Source organism: Solanum pennellii, chromosome 7 (assembly GCF_001406875.1).
Source record: "Solanum pennellii chromosome 7, SPENNV200".
Taxonomy (NCBI): Eukaryota; Viridiplantae; Streptophyta; class Magnoliopsida; order Solanales; family Solanaceae; genus Solanum; species Solanum pennellii.
This window is the reverse complement of record NC_028643.1, coordinates 1,566,048-1,585,229: the sequence shown is the minus strand read 5'-3', so window position 1 is coordinate 1,585,229 and position 19,182 is coordinate 1,566,048. Positions and strand designations below refer to the sequence as shown.

General features: G+C 33.0%; 3 protein-coding genes across 4 annotated transcripts in view; 1 reads left to right on the top strand and 2 right to left on the bottom strand.

Annotated features, from left to right (window-relative positions):
* LOC107025826 (preprotein translocase subunit SCY1, chloroplastic) overlaps positions 1-159 on the top strand; it is a 7,770-nt gene extending 7,611 nt beyond the window's left edge. The window contains exon 9 of the mRNA XM_015226587.2: positions 3-159. The gene's annotated coding sequence lies outside the window, so the exon portion shown is untranslated. The remainder of the gene's footprint in view (positions 1-2) is intronic.
* A 342-nt stretch (positions 160-501) lies between these two features.
* LOC107026366 (cyclic nucleotide-gated ion channel 17-like) lies at positions 502-9,583 on the bottom strand. Its single transcript, XM_015227309.2, has 7 exons — positions 9,427-9,583; positions 8,043-8,583; positions 6,325-6,537; positions 5,820-6,121; positions 4,999-5,110; positions 2,941-3,177; positions 502-1,568 (listed from the first exon to the last, which is right to left on the bottom strand). The coding sequence occupies exons 1-7, from the start codon at positions 9,453-9,455 to the stop codon at positions 840-842; spliced, it is 2,163 nt and encodes a 720-aa protein (XP_015082795.1). The 5' UTR covers positions 9,456-9,583; the 3' UTR covers positions 502-839.
* Positions 9,584-15,474: 5,891 nt separating this feature from the next.
* LOC107024143 (probable alpha,alpha-trehalose-phosphate synthase [UDP-forming] 11) lies at positions 15,475-19,071 on the bottom strand. Of its 2 annotated transcripts, XM_015225049.2 has the most exons (4): positions 18,790-19,071; positions 16,547-18,468; positions 16,192-16,465; positions 15,475-16,110 (listed from the first exon to the last, which is right to left on the bottom strand). In XM_015225049.2, the coding sequence occupies exons 1-4, from the start codon at positions 18,790-18,792 to the stop codon at positions 15,751-15,753; spliced, it is 2,559 nt and encodes an 852-aa protein (XP_015080535.1). In that variant the 5' UTR covers positions 18,793-19,071; the 3' UTR covers positions 15,475-15,750. The 2 variants fall into 2 exon arrangements, with proteins under 2 accessions (XP_015080535.1, XP_015080534.1); XM_015225048.2 differs by lacking the exon at positions 18,790-19,071 and having other exon boundaries at positions 16,547-18,764.
* Between the last annotated feature and the right edge of the window lie 111 nt (positions 19,072-19,182).

Here is a 19,182-nt window from a genome sequence, read left to right as displayed (position 1 = left end):
CCCCCCCCCCCCCCTACTTTTCATAATCAATTTATCCTAGTTTCTCTGTAATACTAACTTAGATGTACATGTTTCTTAGATCTTTGTAAATGCAAGCACACAACTGCCATCTTTTTTTGTGTTATTTGCTTTTATTCAATTTTCTGGAGTGTCTCAATATATCTGGACTTCTATTAAGTAGTTAGTTGAGGGAAAATGTTGAAACTTATAGCCTTGACCAAAGGTTGAGGGACTTGTGTCTTGAGTCACAGGTTTGTGTGAACCAACTCTTGATGTGTGAACTCATCATCCTCGAGTTTCCAAGGCTATAAGTTATGCGAAAATCTATAGTATTTTTCTATTTTACCCTTAAAGTAGTTAAGGGCCTGCCCGGATATCCGTACCTCAAAGGTAAAGAGGCTAATTGAAAGACCCTCAGTGGATACAAATTTATAAGCATAACCAAAATCAGATTCCAAGTACCTTGAAGCAAGATATTTGGGGGGGAAAGGACATGAAACATTGTAAAATTTTGATAAAATACTCATTTACTTGTGCTATGGAACTAGCAACTCTATGTTTTTACAAATGACTTGAGATGTTATTGAGTTTATACAAGTACATATTTAGCATCCTGCTACTGAAAAAACTAATTTTAAATACAATTACATCAACCAAAAGGGAAAATGAAAAACCAGATTCCCTTACCAAAAGCACCCTCTCTTGCAACACTATTATCTTTAAGAAACGCGCGTTCCACATGTACAACGATGATCCTGAGTGTAAGAATGTATCGCGGAAAACTTCAATCTCAGAGTTGGTCATCGTATCGATATCTCAATGAAACTATCAATCGTAATCTAGTCATCAGGCTCAGCTGAAAAGTCAGGCTCTTCAGGTTTCTGTAACTTAGGTAATCTTACTTCTTTAAGTTTTTGAGCTCCTCTTCTTGTGTTAGCAGCAAATCTTGAAGCCAATATTGTGACTCCGAGGTGTGATATTCTTGGGGACGGATTTGAGTTAGCGTTACCTTGATCGTGCTCCTCATTTTGCTCAGTTTCATCGACCGTACTCTCATCCAGAGAAAATGATTCCAGTGCTGCAAGATCTTTTGCCATTGTTCTCCGCTTGTGTCGTCTCCATGCAGCCTGGATGAAACAGGCTGCCCATGTGCGCCAATGGTGAGAGTAGAACCGGAATGTATGCTGGAGCTTCTTGCTATGAAGGCGTCTAAATTGGTTGGCAACAAACTTGAGATCTTCAGCTCTCAATGCAAATGCTTCTACTTCAACAAGCGCCTTGACTGTTCTGGTCGAAGAAGGCAAGTTCGTTGTTGATTTCGGAAGCAAAGCCCAAGCGAGTAGCTCCTCTCCGCAAAAATCTCCAGGCCTCAATGTAATGCAATTGAAGAAACCAGTCCGACCACCATTCGTTGTAGAACTCTCGAGCCTACCTCTGATGATAAACAACATTTCCGTGACTGGATCTCCTTCACGGACAATATAAGTGCCTTCTGTGCTTAAGGACGAGACTAGACGTTCGCATATTGCATCAAGTAATTGATCATCCATTTGGGAGAAAAATGGAACCTAAATAGTTAAACAGAATAAGTCAAGATGAGCTTAACATGCAAGAAGGAATCAACAAAGACAGAGACTGCATCTGTAACACTATTTATATAATTGCAACTGAATGAGTCGTAAACCTAAATAAGCCACAAAAATATAAAAATGACCAAAATAAGCCACTATTTTAGTTACTAACTAAAATAAGCTTAGTGGAAGAAAAAGTTCCACTTTATCCAATTTTTCAAACGTTTTCCGTTAGTGTCATAACATGTATTTTTAATGTATAACGGAACTTTTTATTACACTTTATAAAGTGGAACTTTTTCTTCCATTTTATAAATTTTCCACTTTATAGAAAATTACTTTACCTTTTCACCTTCTCCTTCTCTCTTTCACTTTCATGGCTTCTAAGCTTTTTTACACTTTGAAGATTAACATTGATGGTCCCAATCCGACAACTGAACCATCAATGTTAATCTTCAAAAAGTAAAAAAGCTTAGAAGACATGAAAGTGAAAGAGAGAAGGAGAAGGTGGAAAGGTAAAGTAATTTTCTATAAAGTAATCTTCCACTTTATAAAGTGGAAGAAAAAATTCCACGTTATAAAATGGAAGAAAAAATTCCACTTTATAAAGTGTAAGAAAAAGTTCCGTTATACGTTAAAAATACACGTTATGAAACTAACGGAAAATGTTTAGAAAATTAGATAAAGTGGAACTTTTTCTTCCACTAAGCTTATTTTAGTTAGTAACTAAAATAGTGGCTTATTTTGGTCATTTTTATATTTTTATGGCTTATTTAGGTTTCCGTCTCCAACTGAATCAACAAACATCTGTCCTATACGGATCGAAAAGTGAGAAAATATAAAAGAGATGATGGTCAAAAACACACCTGAAGTATCACATATTAGCGAGTTTCCTATTGAAAGGTGTTCACTTTTCCTACCTGAACTATACCACTAACTATTTATCAAAACACACTTCAACGACCAGTTGTTCCCTTTTCCAATCTGAACGATGGTGATATTTCAGGTAGGAAAAGGGAACAACTGATAGTTGAGGTGTGTTTAGATAAATAGTTGGTGATGGTTTAGGTAGGAAAAGTGATTACTTGATAGTTCAGGTAGAAGACTCGCAAAACGTGAAACTTCAGCTATGTTTTTACCATTAACTCGATATAAAAATGTGTTTATCTGACAGCAGTAGACATATGCAAGATACCAGGGCCAAAAAGGGTGGTGTAATAGAGATGCATATTGAGAACATACTGAAGAAACGGAAAAAAGACCAACAATATAAGTGTGCATCTTTTTAGAGGCCACCCTTCGAACACGCTTTTTGATAAATATACCAAACACTTCCGAAAGAATCAGTCAAGATGAAGGAAAATCATACCCTTCGGACAAGATCCAGGCAAAGATGGCGTTGGATGTCACGACGCAGATCAGTAGGCAGGCCATGCAAAATTGTCTCTTCATCTACTCCTCTAGTAGCAACCCATTTATACTGATCAAAACGTCTAACACGCTTTCTCAAATCTTCTGGAAGTTGACGATGCTCCATCCACTCTTCAGTATCTCTTCTCTTGAGTCTCCATTCCTCCAGCCTCAACGTCAAAGACTGCAAGTATGTCTACATGCAAGAAAAAAATTAAGAGTTAATATCCAAATAGAATGATATGAGAAGAAGTTTGCAAAGTCCTAAAGTTATGTACAACTTGCAGTTTGCACCCAATTAGAGTTTTAACATGACAATAACATTACCCAGTGTAATCCCACAAGTGGGGTTTGGAGAGGGTAGTGTGTACGCAAACCTTATCCCTACCTTGTGAGGTAAAGAGGCTGTTTCCGCTACAGTATAACATTATTTATCATTTAATAAACTAATACCATTCTTTTTATCAAACAAGGCCAACCAAACTTGTAAGACTTGAGCACGGCTCCTCTATCCACCACCTTATAACTGAAGTATGCAGAAAAGATCATTTTTGAAAGGCCAGATATCCTAATTGACACATTTACTGTTCCGTGTTGATATCCCACCCCTCCTACTCCCTGAGGTTTCATTAAAGCACCAGAATTTGTTCAAAGCTTCTTTTTAAATCCCTCTGATTGTTGACCAAGTTTATGTGTCATTTATTTTACTTAGTCAGATAAAGTGCATGATTACATGCTTGTTAAAATAGAAATATACTTTAAATAGGAATCCTAGTTGGAAAAGGATTCCAATGTAGTGTCTATAAATAGGGTCTCAATGTAATAATTCAGACACACAATTCAATATATTTTTCTCATATATTTCTCACAATGCTCTTAAGAGCAGCATGTATTAATTTTGATTGACTATTTTTAAAAAACTAAAAAGAAGAGCATAAAAAATCATATCAAAGGTTTATATTTATAAGTCTTACCCACTAATTATAAATTGTAAAACCATATGACTAGATACTACTAATTTTATTCATGATGATGCTATAAACAAACGATGATTCAGTCTCAAACAAGTTAAGGTTGACTGTATGAATCCTTAGTGATCATGTTCTCCATTTAAATACTATCTCAGGCCAACGTTATACAAAAAATTTAAAAGATAAAAATACTAGAAGTTCTTTTCTATTGGCATAGAAGTCTCGAATGAGGTTCAAAAACTCCTAGAAATCATAGCACTTAATATAAATGTACTAACATGAACAAAATATATTCCTAATTAATTAGTACCGCCTAAATACAAAATATATCCCTGATTAATTACTACCACCTATGCCTATATACATCTTTTTCTTCTGTAGTCTTATCTTTCGCTAAGTCTGCATCGATTCCAAGAAATTCGTCTTTCAAACATCTTCCCCTTCCATGTGATTTTAACTCTGACTTATCCCTTTTAAAACCTATATTCATCATGGTTTCATGCCTATCGACAGGTGCACCTAGAGGGCAACACAGAACATGAAAAACCATCTCATACTAACAATAAGTTGCATGAACTAGCAGTTTGATACTCTAGCAACTGTTATTATGCAAACCTTGATATTAAGTTGCACTCAAAAACTTAAGCATCCCATGACATTCATGCAAAATTTATGCACGTAAAGAAGAATTATAAAATTACTACCACATTGATTCCAGTTGGATCGGCTATGTTGAACCTTAAGGTCCATGTAGTAAGCCCATATGAATCAAAAATTACATTTATACAACGATAGTAGTTTCTTTAACTCTAGAAGCTCTCTACATTTTCTACAGACAAATAAATCTATAAAGAGTAATAATATATGCAAAAAATTCACCAATCAAGCATAATCTAGGATATGTCAAATCAAGAGCAACAATTATAACTGTCCACCTGTTGGTCAAGATCATGCTATTAATAGACAGTCAAGAGAAAGAAGTACAAGGTCTAATAAAACAAGCTCATATCGAGGGAGAATGAATAGCAGCAGAACCTTTGATTTACCTGCATATTCCCAATAAGGTGTGCGAACAAAACCAGACCCAAAATTGCAATAAGTATAGCAAAGGAAGTCTCCCCGATAAATGTACTCGTTGTCAAATTCTGCCCATAAGAGCTGTAACACAAGAAAAGGAAAGATTTGAAGTTCAGATCTTCCTACAAATGGATAGTTAAAAAGTGGATTAGAAGGACAACTGGCACATTTACTCTCTAAATGTAACTAAATCCTTAAGAACCTTTTTCAACGACTCCATCATGTAAGACAAAGCAGACAAAACCATGATTTATAGACGACAGATCCCACTATATCAACATTTCTAGGTGCTAGCTTGTTTAATGAAACAAAAGATGTATAGATCAGTACCCACAATAATCAGTGATCATCTAGACTGTTCTTGGAAAGACAATAATAATCACATCACCCCCTGAAACTCCCTGAGAAAGATGTCGTGAATTAGATAGTTGGAACTCATATACAAGGTTATTTTTAAATAACCATGGTGTCCGGGTCAGCTTGCGTGCACCTCGATTAATTCCACGGGCTACCTGCCACATCCCACCAACAATAGGTACTAGGTAACTCTATCCACCAAGGTTAGATCAGATGGAAGATCACCTATTTTGTCTCTACTGAGATTTGAACGTGAGATCTTATGGTGATCAACCCACTTCATTGACCACTAGGCTACACCCCGGGGTGCACTTCCAAGATTGGAAATGCCTAATTGGTTTATCATTTCAATAAATTAGAGCAAAAACACTAGATAAGAACATTATAAATGTAAATGACATCATTATTTGGTCCAACCCCATAGGAAAATTACCTCAGCTGTTGTAAGCCCCACCACAAGCAATAGAAGTACTTTGCTATAAAACTTGAGGAGACAACATCCTTTTTAACTGCGCTTGCAAATATTCCATATTTAAAAGTACTATCCCCATCTGGATCACAACTTTCAAATACCTTGGTGATATTTGCCCAACTCTTACGAGGATTTAGGTCAAAAGTATCACAATCCAAGTAGCGAAGCACACACTGCGTAGAGCTGTCTTCCTTTCGGCATATTGATTTCCAGCAAGAAGTATATCGATCAACTGACAGTAAATACCATGCTGCACCTATAACCTGAAGAAAAAGAAAGAAAAACAAATACTCTGTCGTTACATCAACTCTAAGAAAAGAAAACAAAAAGAAACAAAGAGAAGCAAAACTCCTGCATAAATGCAGAGGTTTTCAACCAATACTTTGTGACGGTCACAAGTTAATACTACAACTAACCGGCCTTTCAACGCATCAATTCTGGAAATAAAGTTGTTGGAGTTACATACATGACTTGCCAACATGTAGAGAAGTAGATTATATGCCGCCCCAGCCCAAGCAGTTTTTGTGACAACTCCAGTAGCTTTGATTATCTGTGAACTTAGTGGAAATATAAGATACAATCTGGGGATGTATTGGATTAGGACAATCAGTGCAAGAGCATTATTGTTATGATTAGCATGCTGGCTTCTCGTCGCTGGTATAATGAACCAGATGACTATCTGCAAGAAAGATTACTGTTTCATCATGCACTGCTCTACTACGGTAAAAATAGAGAAATTTTAAGGACAGATGAAATATAAACTAGAAGAACGTGTTATCAATTTCTTCACATGTAAAGCTACCACCTTTAACCAACATATGATTCAAATACCCTGTTACCAACTAAGAATCAAGAAACTGGAACTATGCGGCAAAATCACTAGTGACTAGTCCAAAATCAGGCCATCATTCCTACAAAACCTCCTAATCACGATATATGAGAATCTTATCGTGAATCATCCAATATTTACATGGTATATATTTTTACCATATCTCATACTCCCCTCAAAATGGGTGTATATAAGTATGACCGTAGCTTGCCATAAATGTGGTCAATTTTGGATCCTCACAGTCCTTTTATGAGAACATCAGTTAGTTGGCCTTTTGAACTGACAAACTCGTAACAGTGCACCCAAACTCAATCTTTTTTCGAATGAAATGACAATCCACTTCAATGTGTTTCGTTCTTTCATAAAAGACTAGATTTGAAACGATATGTAGTATGGGTTGATTATCATAAATCAATCCTTCGTCCCAATTTATGTGGCACTTTTTTTTTGTTTATACCAAAAAGAATGTTACCTTTTTATAATTAGAAACGACTTAAAACTTTAAAATTCCCTGTTCACATAAATGTTAAAAGTTTGTTTTAGACCACAAATTTCAAAAGTCCTCCATTCTTTTTTAAACTTATGCTTGGCCAAACATTGCCACATAAAATATAATAACCTGAAGTGGACCGTCTATAAAGGGACAACCTGCCTAATTTGCATCAGAATACCCAAAGTGTGCATCTCCATTGCCCCAATTGACCTTGTCCTACAGGCCTTTCAAATATATAAGGATGTGAGATACTGCATTCCGGTGACTATCACAAGGTTATTGGAAAACTGGTTGGGTGGTCGTAAGATAGTTGAGTTTTTTTAACAAGTCCCCAATATCTACCTTGATCCGTTAGAGGCTCCCCCTATTATTGAACAAGCTTAGTACTTGGATCCATGGGATCCACAAGTGTGTAGTTCAACATACTTGTGTCTTCCAAAATATCTAAGGCATATTTTCTTTATGAGATGACAATGCTATTATCAGACTGTATCACCTCAATGCCTCGAAAGTATTTCAGCTTCCCCAAATCCTTAATATGAAATTGACTTGATATATGTTGCTTACGTTATGCAATACCTTCATGATAGTTACTTGTGATAATAATGTCATCAAATAAACAGTTAAAATGATATGTTTGTCATGAAAGTAATGCCTATAGAATACTGAATGATCAGCTTATGTTTGAATCATTCCAAATTGTTGGACGACAGTTCAAACACAACCAAACCATGCTCTACAAGACTTCTTGAGACCATAAAGAGATCAATGAAGTCGACAAAGAGATCAAATTGCAATCCAATTAAGAACAGAAGCTTGTGAAATGTTTATAAGGTAAAATTCTTCTAGTAGAACAACATACCTGAGGTAGAGGAAGAGTTGCAATCAGATCGATGAAAAAGTCAGATTTTAAATATCTTCGAGCAATTTCTCCAGGATCCATTACAAGCTCACCCTTCCCAAATACCCTTGTATTTGGGGCAACATAAGCAGTCCGGAACTTAATGAACACATGCAATAGATAGAAAAAATCCGCTATAGTTCGGAAAATGGTGACAACGATTCGCAAATTCAAATCTGTTTTCACACAACTCGACTCTTTCGTTCCTTGTATGATGGGCAAAAAGAAATACAATGGATCAACAAACAGTGCCAGCAAGCATGATATAATAAAAATTCTATTCCACTGGATTACAAGGTCACTCCCCGGATCAAGTATTTGCTTCCTCCAGGACTCATGGTCCTCGGGATACACCTTCTTCGGCCTCCCAAACTTAAGAGTATCAGCGACTTTATATTTTCCATCAGAGTTCAATAATGGAGGTGAGAATTTTTTCTCTACGTTCGAACTGTCTGCTATTCCTCCCAAAAAACTACCTTGTTGCTTTTCACCAGAGTAGAACCTAAAAAATGCATAAATCAACTATGAGCTAAACAAGAAAGTCCTTGATTACAATACAACAACAACAGCAACAGCAACAACAACAACAAAAACAACAACATACATAGTAAAATTCCACAAGTGGAGTCTAAGGAGGGTACAGTGACCCTCGGCTCGAGTACATCAAATCAAAGTAGGTCCTTGACTATGATAAAACTAGGATAATTTGCCCTCATTGAACAACAAAATGAGCTTCACTATTCAGTAAAGAAATCAAAATACAAAATTGTACAATCGAGCTTATGTTCCAGGTCATATTAAGCAGAAACCAATATCTAGAGTCCAGAACAAAAAAAAATGCACAAATCAACTACATGAGCTAAACAAGGAAGTCCTTGATTACGACACAACAACATACCTAGTGAAATCCCACAAATAAGGTCCGGGAAGGGTATAGTGCACGCATACCTTACCTCTCTACCTGTTTTCGGAGGATCCTCAGCTCAAATACATCAAATAAAAGTAGGTCCTTGATCATGATAAAACTAGGAAAACTTGCCCGCGCTTTGCCCAGTCGACAAAACTCATTGAACTAACAAAATGATCTTCCAGCAAAGAAATCAAAACACAAAATTGCACAATCCAGCTTATGTTCCAATTCATATTTTGGAAAAGCAGAAATGAACACAAAATATCTCAACATCTAGCATCCAGAACAATCAAGAACCAAAAAAAATCCAATCTTTAAAGACCCAAAGTTCTAATTTCTACAATATATCACCCAAAAAACAAAAAAGATCTCATCTTTTTTCCAAATAACTACACAAGAATTCATCAAATCACATAAACTAAACCAACCACATACCTTACAAACCTCTCCTTCTTCAACTCCATTCCAAGAAGGGTAACAAAAAAAAAAATCAAGAATATGCTTTTTTAACCCCCTTTACTCTTTCATCTCTTCTAAATGTGAACACAAAACAAGTCTTCAGAAGAAAAAAAAAGTGGTCAGTGAACTAAACTAAAAATACCCAAAAAGCCCTTTAATCAAGAAAAAAGATTAAAAAAATTTAAAAAATAAAAAACATTCTTGAAAGTATGTTTTGTAGTTAAGATTTGCAGAGTTCTGTAAAATTCTGATAAAAAAATAATTTGTGTGAAGAGGAAGAGTGAATTAGTGTGGTCAGTGATTGATATTTAAGATTTGGAAAATTTCAAAGTAATTAATTTATTTTAATAAATTAGTGTTAGTTGTTAGTATTAAATTATGGTGTTAATTAAGGTGCAGATGCAATTAGTCAAAAAATGTTGACCAGAACAGGACTATATGTATATATAATTATATAATTAATAAATTGCATTTTTTTTATAAAAAAAAAATCATGTGAAGTCATATTCATTTGTGGGTCCATGAAGAATTTTTTATTTTTTCAAAAAAAAAATGATTATCTTATTGGAGGCATGGTTACTAGTGGACCTACTAATCTTTTCTTTGTTTATTCTTAATTTTCCCCATAATGAAAAAAGAAATGATGTGTTCGTGACGATCTATTAAATGATATTCGTTATTTTTGAAAGGTGGAGTCATTTTTTGGAGCTTATGTGTCATCAAATAAGAATCAAGGATTATTCCAATTAGTCTATAATTTTTTGGAAATATATGTGACCGACTTTGTTTGAGCTTAAATTTTATGATTTTAAAGTTTATGTATCATTAAAAAAAAATTCAACATCATCTCGATTTTTGATATGTATTAGTTCATTTCATTTTTGTAAAAGCTACACTATAAGACATATTTTCATTATCATATATACTATTATTACTCATACTTTCATAATATTACATATCTTACCACTAATTAAGAGTTTTTTATCATAAGAAAATACACTTAGATATACATGTATTTTTGCTGAAAAAAAATAGAAGAGAGACGAACAGAATTCGTATGTATCTCATATGCATGTGGATCACACTAGATACCGTCTACTTACATGTATATGTATGTATCTGGAGTGATTTGCATGTATTTAGATATTAAATATGACAAAAGTGGCGAGTGAGATAGGAGATAGGCGAGCGAAATTGTCTATCTATCAAATGTACATGTGAGTTTATTTGGTTACAACTTGTCCATAACAAATTACTTTAATTTTCACCGCATGTATCTGAGATATATTTATCTAGAGGCATCAAAAACTGATAAGATAAGTAATATTACGAACTAGAATATATCTAAATAATTAGCTTCTAAACTAATGAATTTTATATAAGTTTCCCTTTGATTTTGGAACAAGTGTCATAGACTTTGTTTGAGCTCAAACTTTTTAGAAAATATTAAAGTTACATGAAAATGTCAATATTTTCACATTTAATAGGATTCATTGTCAACACTTTTAATATTTAGTAAAAATGTTAAATATTTAGTTTATTATGTATCTTGTTTAAATTTTATTTAAAGAATATTATTGTTAACTAACAAAAAGGAGAAATTTAAGGGAGAGAATTTTTTTAAATAGGAACAATTGCTTAAAAGTCTCATCAGTTACAAAAATTCTGAAGTAAGCACAAATTCAAAAAAATAAACACAAAGAACTCATCCCACTTGTTCATCAAATTTTTAGTATCGATTTTTAAATTTTTATTGATAATATTCAATTTATGTTGAAATGAATTTGATTAAATCGCGTTTTTAAAATTTGTATTTTTTTAGAATATTGTATCAACCTCAACAGATTGTAGTATTTTCATTATGTATGCTATTCTTTTTCTAGAATCATGTATCTTTCTTTAATCGTATTCATATGTAATGACTAGATTATATTGGAATACAATTCGTAATTTTTTTGTAATACAAATAAAAAAATATATATATTTGGCAGTTATGTAATACAATTTTGATCACTAGGATACAATTTTAGTTTGCAAGTAAAATACCAATTCTAATTTAAATGATAAAGTGAGCACATAAAATACAAAATTTGTTGATATACAATTATGATGAAAACATAAAAAAAAAAAAGAAATACAAACTTTTTGTCACTGAAATTGAGACTATAATACGAAATGTGCACAATAAATACTCACATCAGTTGGAATACAAAATTGACTTTGTTGGTATATCATTATGATGAACACAAAAAATACAAACTTTTCTGAATACAATGTGAGAATTAAATACAAAATGATCACAGTAAAATACTCACCACAATTTGATATTCAATTTTAATTTGAATTGTAAAGTGAACACATAAAATATAAAAGTTGTTGGTATACAATTATGATGAAAACATAATGAAAAAGAAATACAAACTTTTTGTCATTGAAAATTAAGATTGAAATACAAAATGAGCACAATAAATACTCACTTAAGTTGAAATACAAATGTGACTTTGTTGGTATACCATTATGATGAATATAAAATTAAAAAAAATAGTTTTTATTTGCATACAAAGTGATATTGAAATGTAAAATAAACAAATTAAAATATAAAATTAGCGTCATTTGTGTTCTAAGTTTCAATTATGATATTTGAAAAATAGAACATTGTTGATTAAGTTGAATACCTCTAGTAATTCTAATAGATTCTGCCATTGGAGAGTGATCTAGAGTTTATCAAACCGAAAAAGTGATTTCAACTACAAACAATAATTTTGAACGATTTACACAAAAATAAAATCATAAAACAAGTATTAAAAGACGGATAAAGACTCATATTTTAATAAAAGAGATTGTGTGAATATCTTTATAAATATATTTTTCTGGAAAAAAGAAGAAGAAGAGAGGCAGATTTTGAAATGGAGAAGAATTGGAAGATGAAAATATGAGAGAGAGAAAATACTTCATTTTTTTAAATACATGTGAGAGAGGATTAATTGGAAAATTTGTAATTAAAATGAGATAAAATCGGAAGTAAATTAAAATACACAATCCTTTCTAAAATAATGACATTTTTGACATTTTTACTAATATTTATAAAGTATGGAGGTTTTTACTAATTAAGTCAAGTTATTTGACTAGTTTACTAATTTTTCCAAGTTACATATACTCATATTTGGGCTCAAAACTTTTCACAATCCAAGCCCATACCCCTAATTGATTCCAATTTTTCAGCAGCAGTCCAACCCAAAAGTCCAAATCCAAGTTGCTATTATGTATGTTGGTGTTGTTATTGGAAAAAAAAAATCGAATCGAAAATTAAATCAAAATTTTATAAACTTGAATTCGTCGTATATAGAACTACAAAAGGAGGTCAATAATTAGTTTATTCAAAATTGAGGGGATACTATATGATAGAATTTCTCAGTTATTGTATAACAATTATGCGTTACTAGAATGGTCAAATCTTATTGTCTCTTTTCATTGATTGTGCAACTATTTCTAAAGTAAAAATATATATAGTATCACGAAACGAAAAACGAATTAACGATAATTTTCGTCACTACCAATTAGTGGCTGAGATTTTCATTCAAGTATCTATCATCATCGATTATATATACTCATAAAAAAATTATATATATATTATATTATATTTTTTGAGGAATAAAGTGCATCAAAAATTCATGTTTTTAAGTGGTTTTATTAAAAATCAATTTTTTCACTGATAAGAAAGTTAGTACTTAATTCTAATCCTTAATAGTACTACCAACTTATTAGAATAATTTTTTTTTATCTTATCATCTTAGCAAATTGACATATCATAAGTTTTGTACTTTGTACTTATAATATTTTTTAATTAAATCATTAATAACATTTAAAGTTTTTTATTAGAGAAAGAACTTTCCTACTAAAAGATTATAAAATTTAACAAACAAGCACCAATGTAAAGATATAATAAAAAATTATTGAGTACTTATTTTCCAAACCAAATAAATATAATATAAGCATAATCTCATTCTGTTAGAATTTCCACGGCATTTACATAGTGTAGATTACAACATAATGAAACTAAATTATAACTACATATTTACGCGCTCGAATAGATGTGTTGAAATTGATAATAATTAATTGATATATTCGATTAAATATTTTAATAAACATATTTTTTTATGTTTAAAATGACTAAAATAACAAAAAGAACGAGTTAGGATTTTTCCCCCTTTTTAAAAGGATATTTAGAACATTATAAAAGATTTTAAGGATAAAATATAAAATATAACTTTTGATATATTTTAACTTATAAACACCTTTAATTTCGTCAAAACACATAAATAAATTTTTAAAAATATTCGTAAATTAATTTAATGAGCTTATACATTTATTGGAAAAATTATATTTTTCTCCTCTCTTTTTCTTCTTTTTATTTGTATGATCCTAACTTCCCATCACAAATTCATAAATGTAAACCAATCTTTTCATTGACAAGAAAATAGAAATCAAAATTTATCCTTTCGTACTATCGATTTATATTCAATTAATTAGTTCCTTATCTTATCAAGGAGTATTGTCCTATCATAATAAATTTCTCTTTTCATTTTATGTGTTTTTGTTTGATCGGGTATATAAATTTTACAAAAAAAAGAAATATAAAAATGTACAAATTGGTTGCTTAAAATAAATTATAGATGTTTTGTGACTATCGATATTTTATAAAGAGTAAAATAAAAAGTTTTAAGATGAACTGATTTTAAATATAGAAAAAAGTTTATTTGTGGAACAGACTTTTAAAAAATATACTCCCTGCATCCAGAAATATTTGTTATGTTGCGCTTATCGAAAGTCAAATTGACTAATTTTCAAAGGTAAATTAGATCACATTAATTCGATATTTTAAACAAAAAAATTAGATATTCTAAAACTATATGAAAAGTACTAATACATTACAATTTTTTGCATATTAATATAATGAAAAAATGCATCTTAAAATGTTGGTCAAAATTTTTATAATTTGACTCTAAAAATAAAAAACATGACAAACAATACCGGACGGAGGGAGTACATATATCACATAAAATGAAATCAAGAAAGTAATATGTACCCTGAAATTCATATTAATTTTAATCTTGAAAAACAAAAGTGATATATATGAATTTTTCTTCATTGTATCAAGTCTTTTGGCATATTATGTATAAAATAAAATATATATACTAACATAAGAGATAAGAAAAATGACTAGAAACTAAGCATGCCAAGACCAAACTATTTTTGACTTAATGTTTTCATTGAATTGGTAAAAAAATGAACCAACAGCTTCTGTTTTGTCCATACTTAGATAACCAAACTCAATTCGATATACAAAGCATTTCACGTCATCGTAGTGTGTGAAAATTCATACTCTAAAAGATATAATACAAAAAATAAGTATTTGTGATCGCTTTGACGACTTGATAATTAAAAAATGAAGGCAATTATAATATTTGAATGGTACAAAAATGCAAGTGTTTGAAATTTGAGACATACATCCAAAAGAGGTTCACAAGAAGAAGCAAAGTTTTGGAACATTCTTAGTATATATAGTACATTATTATCTATTAGGATATGCTTTTAGTATGCCCCATTTTGAGTCATTTCCAAGAAATGGATAAGCATTTGAGGACCTCATCCAATTGTTTATGTCCCAAAATTTGTAGGTGTAGAGTCCTCTTAGATGTGAATTCAAAATTCGAATATTTAAGGTTCATATTTAAATTCTATATGAATGTACTTATTTAGTAAAAATTTATCCATCGAACAAAGACGTTTCCATTCAGCATCATCAAAATTGTCATTATCACTCTCAATATCGATCTCATCAAAAAGAAAAAACCTAAGCACAACTTAGGCCTCTAAGGCAACAAAAAGAACTAACTTTTTGGTGTACAACTAGTCCAATGGTTAAGCACTTTCACCATCAACTAGCCTACAACTTTTGAGCCACACCAGGGTAAGCGAGAACGTTATTGATACTGCGGATGGAGCGGGGAAAAGAAGAAAAACTACAATAGCATTTGGAACATGATATTAGGAAAAACAACAAGGTTCAAATGAGCCATCTGTATATTTTTAACCCAAAAAATGTAGCACTATCACCTTGATAATCCAGTAACTACACTATGTATAACTTGCCTAGACAAGTCATATAAGAGCAACTATTAACCAAGAAATTTTGCTAAATTTTGTAACACTCCCTAGAGGGCTAAAAAAATGGAAATTTGCTTAAAACTAAAGACTAATGTTTCTTTTGGATGGCCTCTGTAATCTATGAACTTCTGTCTATACAAAGGATGCATGATTCTTAACTATGGAGAGATCTTCGACAGAGGCAAGTTGATGGACCGGTGACTTAGGTGGTAGCTGCATTGCTGTAGAAGCTGCTGAAAGGCCTTGAAGCATTTTTATAACTTCAGCTGGATCATCAAGATAGTACTTAGCCATACTCGGTTTCTGCCCGACGGTGCAGGCAAAGACTTCTGCATTATCAGGCAGAGAACTGTTGTCTAGAGAACTTGCAATGCTCTCAAACATGTCTTCATCTGATCTGTCATCACCTATGCACAACACGAAATCGGGTGACTTCCCTTTGCTTTTCATCGATGCCAAGAGGCTTTGAAACACCAGACCTTTGCTTACATCCTGCAATAGATTATTACACACTTGCATGATGAGTTTGCAATCAATTGAAAGATCATTGTATTAGGGGTTGAGTTTCAATACCTGTGGTTTCACCTCGACAATGTGCTGGCCTCGTTTAACGACCACAGGCTCGTTAGCGAGTACGCTCTCAAGGTGATCGAGAAGCTCTTTAGCCTGCCAAATGCCAAAGTCAGGATCAGCTTCAAGATGATGCCACACTAGTGCACTTTCCTTCTGCTCTATCGATGAACCATCTGTTGCCTCGGTGTACTTCTTCATAATAGGCAACACCACTTTTTTCCACTCAGTGTCTGCAGGTACCAGACGAGATTCCCAATCGGAATTCTTACTCCACCTTAACGAAATACAAAGCAAATGAGAAAACGAATAACAGCACAAAGATAAAAATATAATCTTGAATTATATAGTGTCTTACCTAGTGAAGTAACCATGCTCTGCTGATAAGCCAAGTTCTGTACACGGAGAAAACCACTTGCTGAGCGTATCCCTTCCCCTGCCACTCACGATAAACACGATGTTCTTTGGATCACTGCATAAACCATTCAGAATTGAGATGACTTCTTGACTTGGGGCTTTGTCCACTTTATCCTCTGGTAACATAGTACCATCATAGTCGAGTAGGATGAGCCTGCTGTTTGTCAATTTATAAGAAGAGACGATATGGGCTACCGAAAGCTTCTTGAAATTCGGCCCAAGCGCAACAACCCTGAAGCCAAGACCAAGGCCAATACCCCAACATCTCTTGTGATAATGATCTTCACAAGCTCTCTTGAGATCTTGATCGAAACTCCTCGCCCAATATGCAACGTCATGAGAAGAAACATATCTATAGTGCTTCTCATGACGCAATTCTTTCTCCCTATCATTCATCATGGCTCCTGAAGTCATACCAGTGGCTACACTCTCAATGTCCCATGGATTGACCCTGATGGCACCGCTAAGAGACGGGGAGCAGCCGATGAACTCAGAAACAACAATCATACTCTTTCGTCGTCCTCCATTAAAATCTGGACCCAAGGCCTTATCCAAATTACTGTTGCTCTCCCTAGAAACTGTATACTCATAAGGCACCAAATTCATTCCATCTCTAACAGCATTAACAACAACACACTCAGAAATCGCATAGTGAGCTATCTTGTCCTGCGTAGAAACTGGACCATTAATACAGACAATCGGTTCATAGCCCGGTTTACCATATTTCGTATTGATCTCACTGGCAATCTTCTTGACCTCTTCTTCAACCTCTCTGATATCATTTCCTCTACTTCTCGGAGGGTTCGTAATCTGAACCAACACTACCCTTCCCCTCAACGACGGTGATTGCTCAAGAAGATGTCCCATCGCTAAAAACTTCAGACCAATCCCTTTAAACACATCCATATCATCGATACCTAACAACACAATTTTCCCCTCATACTTCTCTTTCAATTCCTTCGCCTTCTTCGCTGTATCAGGCAAAGACATAACATTTTGGATCTGCCCCATGTGAATACCAACAGGAAGGATTTTAATAGTCACAGTTCTACCAAAATAGTCGATACCAATGTAGCCCCTTTTCGACTGATAATCCAAACCTAACATCCTACTACAACATGACAAGAAATGTCTAGCATAATCAAATGTCTGAAAACCAACAAGATCACAATTCAACAAAGCCCTTAAAATCTCATCCCTAACAGGCAATGTTCGATAAATTTCAGACGACGGGAAAGGACTATGAAGGAAAAACCCAACTTTTATCCTACTATACTTTTTCCTCAACATAGTAGGCAAAATCATAAGATGATAATCTTGAATCCAAACATAATCATCATCAGGATTAATCACCTCATAAACTTTATCAGCAAAAATCTTGTTTGCTGATACATAAGCCAACCAATTAGACCTATCAAATCTTACACCATGACTAGATGTTAAAGGCAACATGTAATGAAACAAAGGCCATAAATAATGCTTACAAAAGCCATGGTAATACTTGTTTATCAAATCTAATGACAAGAAAGTTGGTACACACCTAAATTTCTCCCATAAGAAATTAGCAACTTCTTCTTGATCATTCAATTCAACATCAGCTTTCAAACAACCAACATAAACAATCTCCAAATCTGATGACAAACCATCTTTCAGCTGCAAAATCAATGTATCTAAAGCATATCTGTCCCATTCAAAACACCATTTTTTCCCCTCTTTTTCATCTTTACAAAAAGCTTTCACTGGTAACTGATTTGCTACAATGATCCTTCTACTCCCATTTTTCACACCAGGTGAAACTTCCCCCTTCTCTTCTTCTCCTCCTCCTCCACCAAAATCTGTTATAATCCCTGGAACATTCATCAACTTTGGGATTCGAGCCCGATCAGTAACAGAACAGTCATCAAGATTAAGCAGATTGAAACAAGATCTTGACAACATAATCACAACACACAAAAAAAAATAACTTGGGTATCAAAAATCAACACTTTTTAATTATAAAGTTCAAAACTTTACACCATAAACAGAGCAAACACCAAAGATTCTTGAATTTTCAAATGATGAAACCAAAAGGGTACTTCCAAAAACAAGTAAAAAACACACAACACACATAAAAAAACACAAAATCAAGAACTTGGGTATGCAAAAAAAAATGACTTCTTATAGATAAAGTTTAGAGCTTTATACCATTTTTAGACCAAATAAACACAGCAAACTCCAATGGATTCTTGAAAATTCAAATGGGTGTTTTTGTTTTTTTTTTGCTCTTTTTTTTATCGATGGGTGTTACAAATGAAGAGTTTATACTTGATTAAAAACCAAAAACTACTATATAAAAGTTTCATGGAGAAACCAAATATGGAAAGTTAATCAAAATTTAATTAACCCCCTTATATATATATAATGTATATATTATATATAATAAATATATATATGTATATATTTTCTACACAAGGAAGGTGGTGGTGATTGAGGATAAGAACGAAGGGGAACAAGACCGACTTTACACCAATATGGGTTACTACGTAAATGGGTTTTTGGAAGGTTTGAGATTTTGTGGGTGGTGGGGGTAGGGGGGTA

What these genes read in the sequence shown, in the direction of transcription:
- LOC107026366 (XM_015227309.2), bottom strand. Translation starts at nt 9,455, where the DNA reads ATGGAGTTGAAGAAGGAGAGGTTTGTAAG. An exon ending in AAGAAGGAGAGGTTTGTAAG is followed by an intron (nt 8,584 to 9,426) that starts GTATGTGGTTGG and finishes TGCATTTTTTAG; the next exon opens with GTTCTACTCTGGTGAAAAGC. An exon ending in TGGGGCTTACAACAGCTGAG is followed by an intron (nt 5,111 to 5,819) that starts GTAATTTTCCTA and finishes CTTGTGTTACAG; the next exon opens with CTCTTATGGGCAGAATTTGA.
- LOC107024143 (XM_015225048.2), bottom strand. Translation starts at nt 18,543, where the DNA reads ATGTTGTCAAGATCTTGTTTCAATCTGCTTAATCTTGATGACTGTTCT. An exon ending in GAGCATGGTTACTTCACTAG is followed by an intron (nt 16,466 to 16,546) that starts GTAAGACACTAT and finishes TATTTCGTTAAG; the next exon opens with GTGGAGTAAGAATTCCGATT. An exon ending in TTGTCGAGGTGAAACCACAG is followed by an intron (nt 16,111 to 16,191) that starts GTATTGAAACTC and finishes AATCTATTGCAG; the next exon opens with GATGTAAGCAAAGGTCTGGT.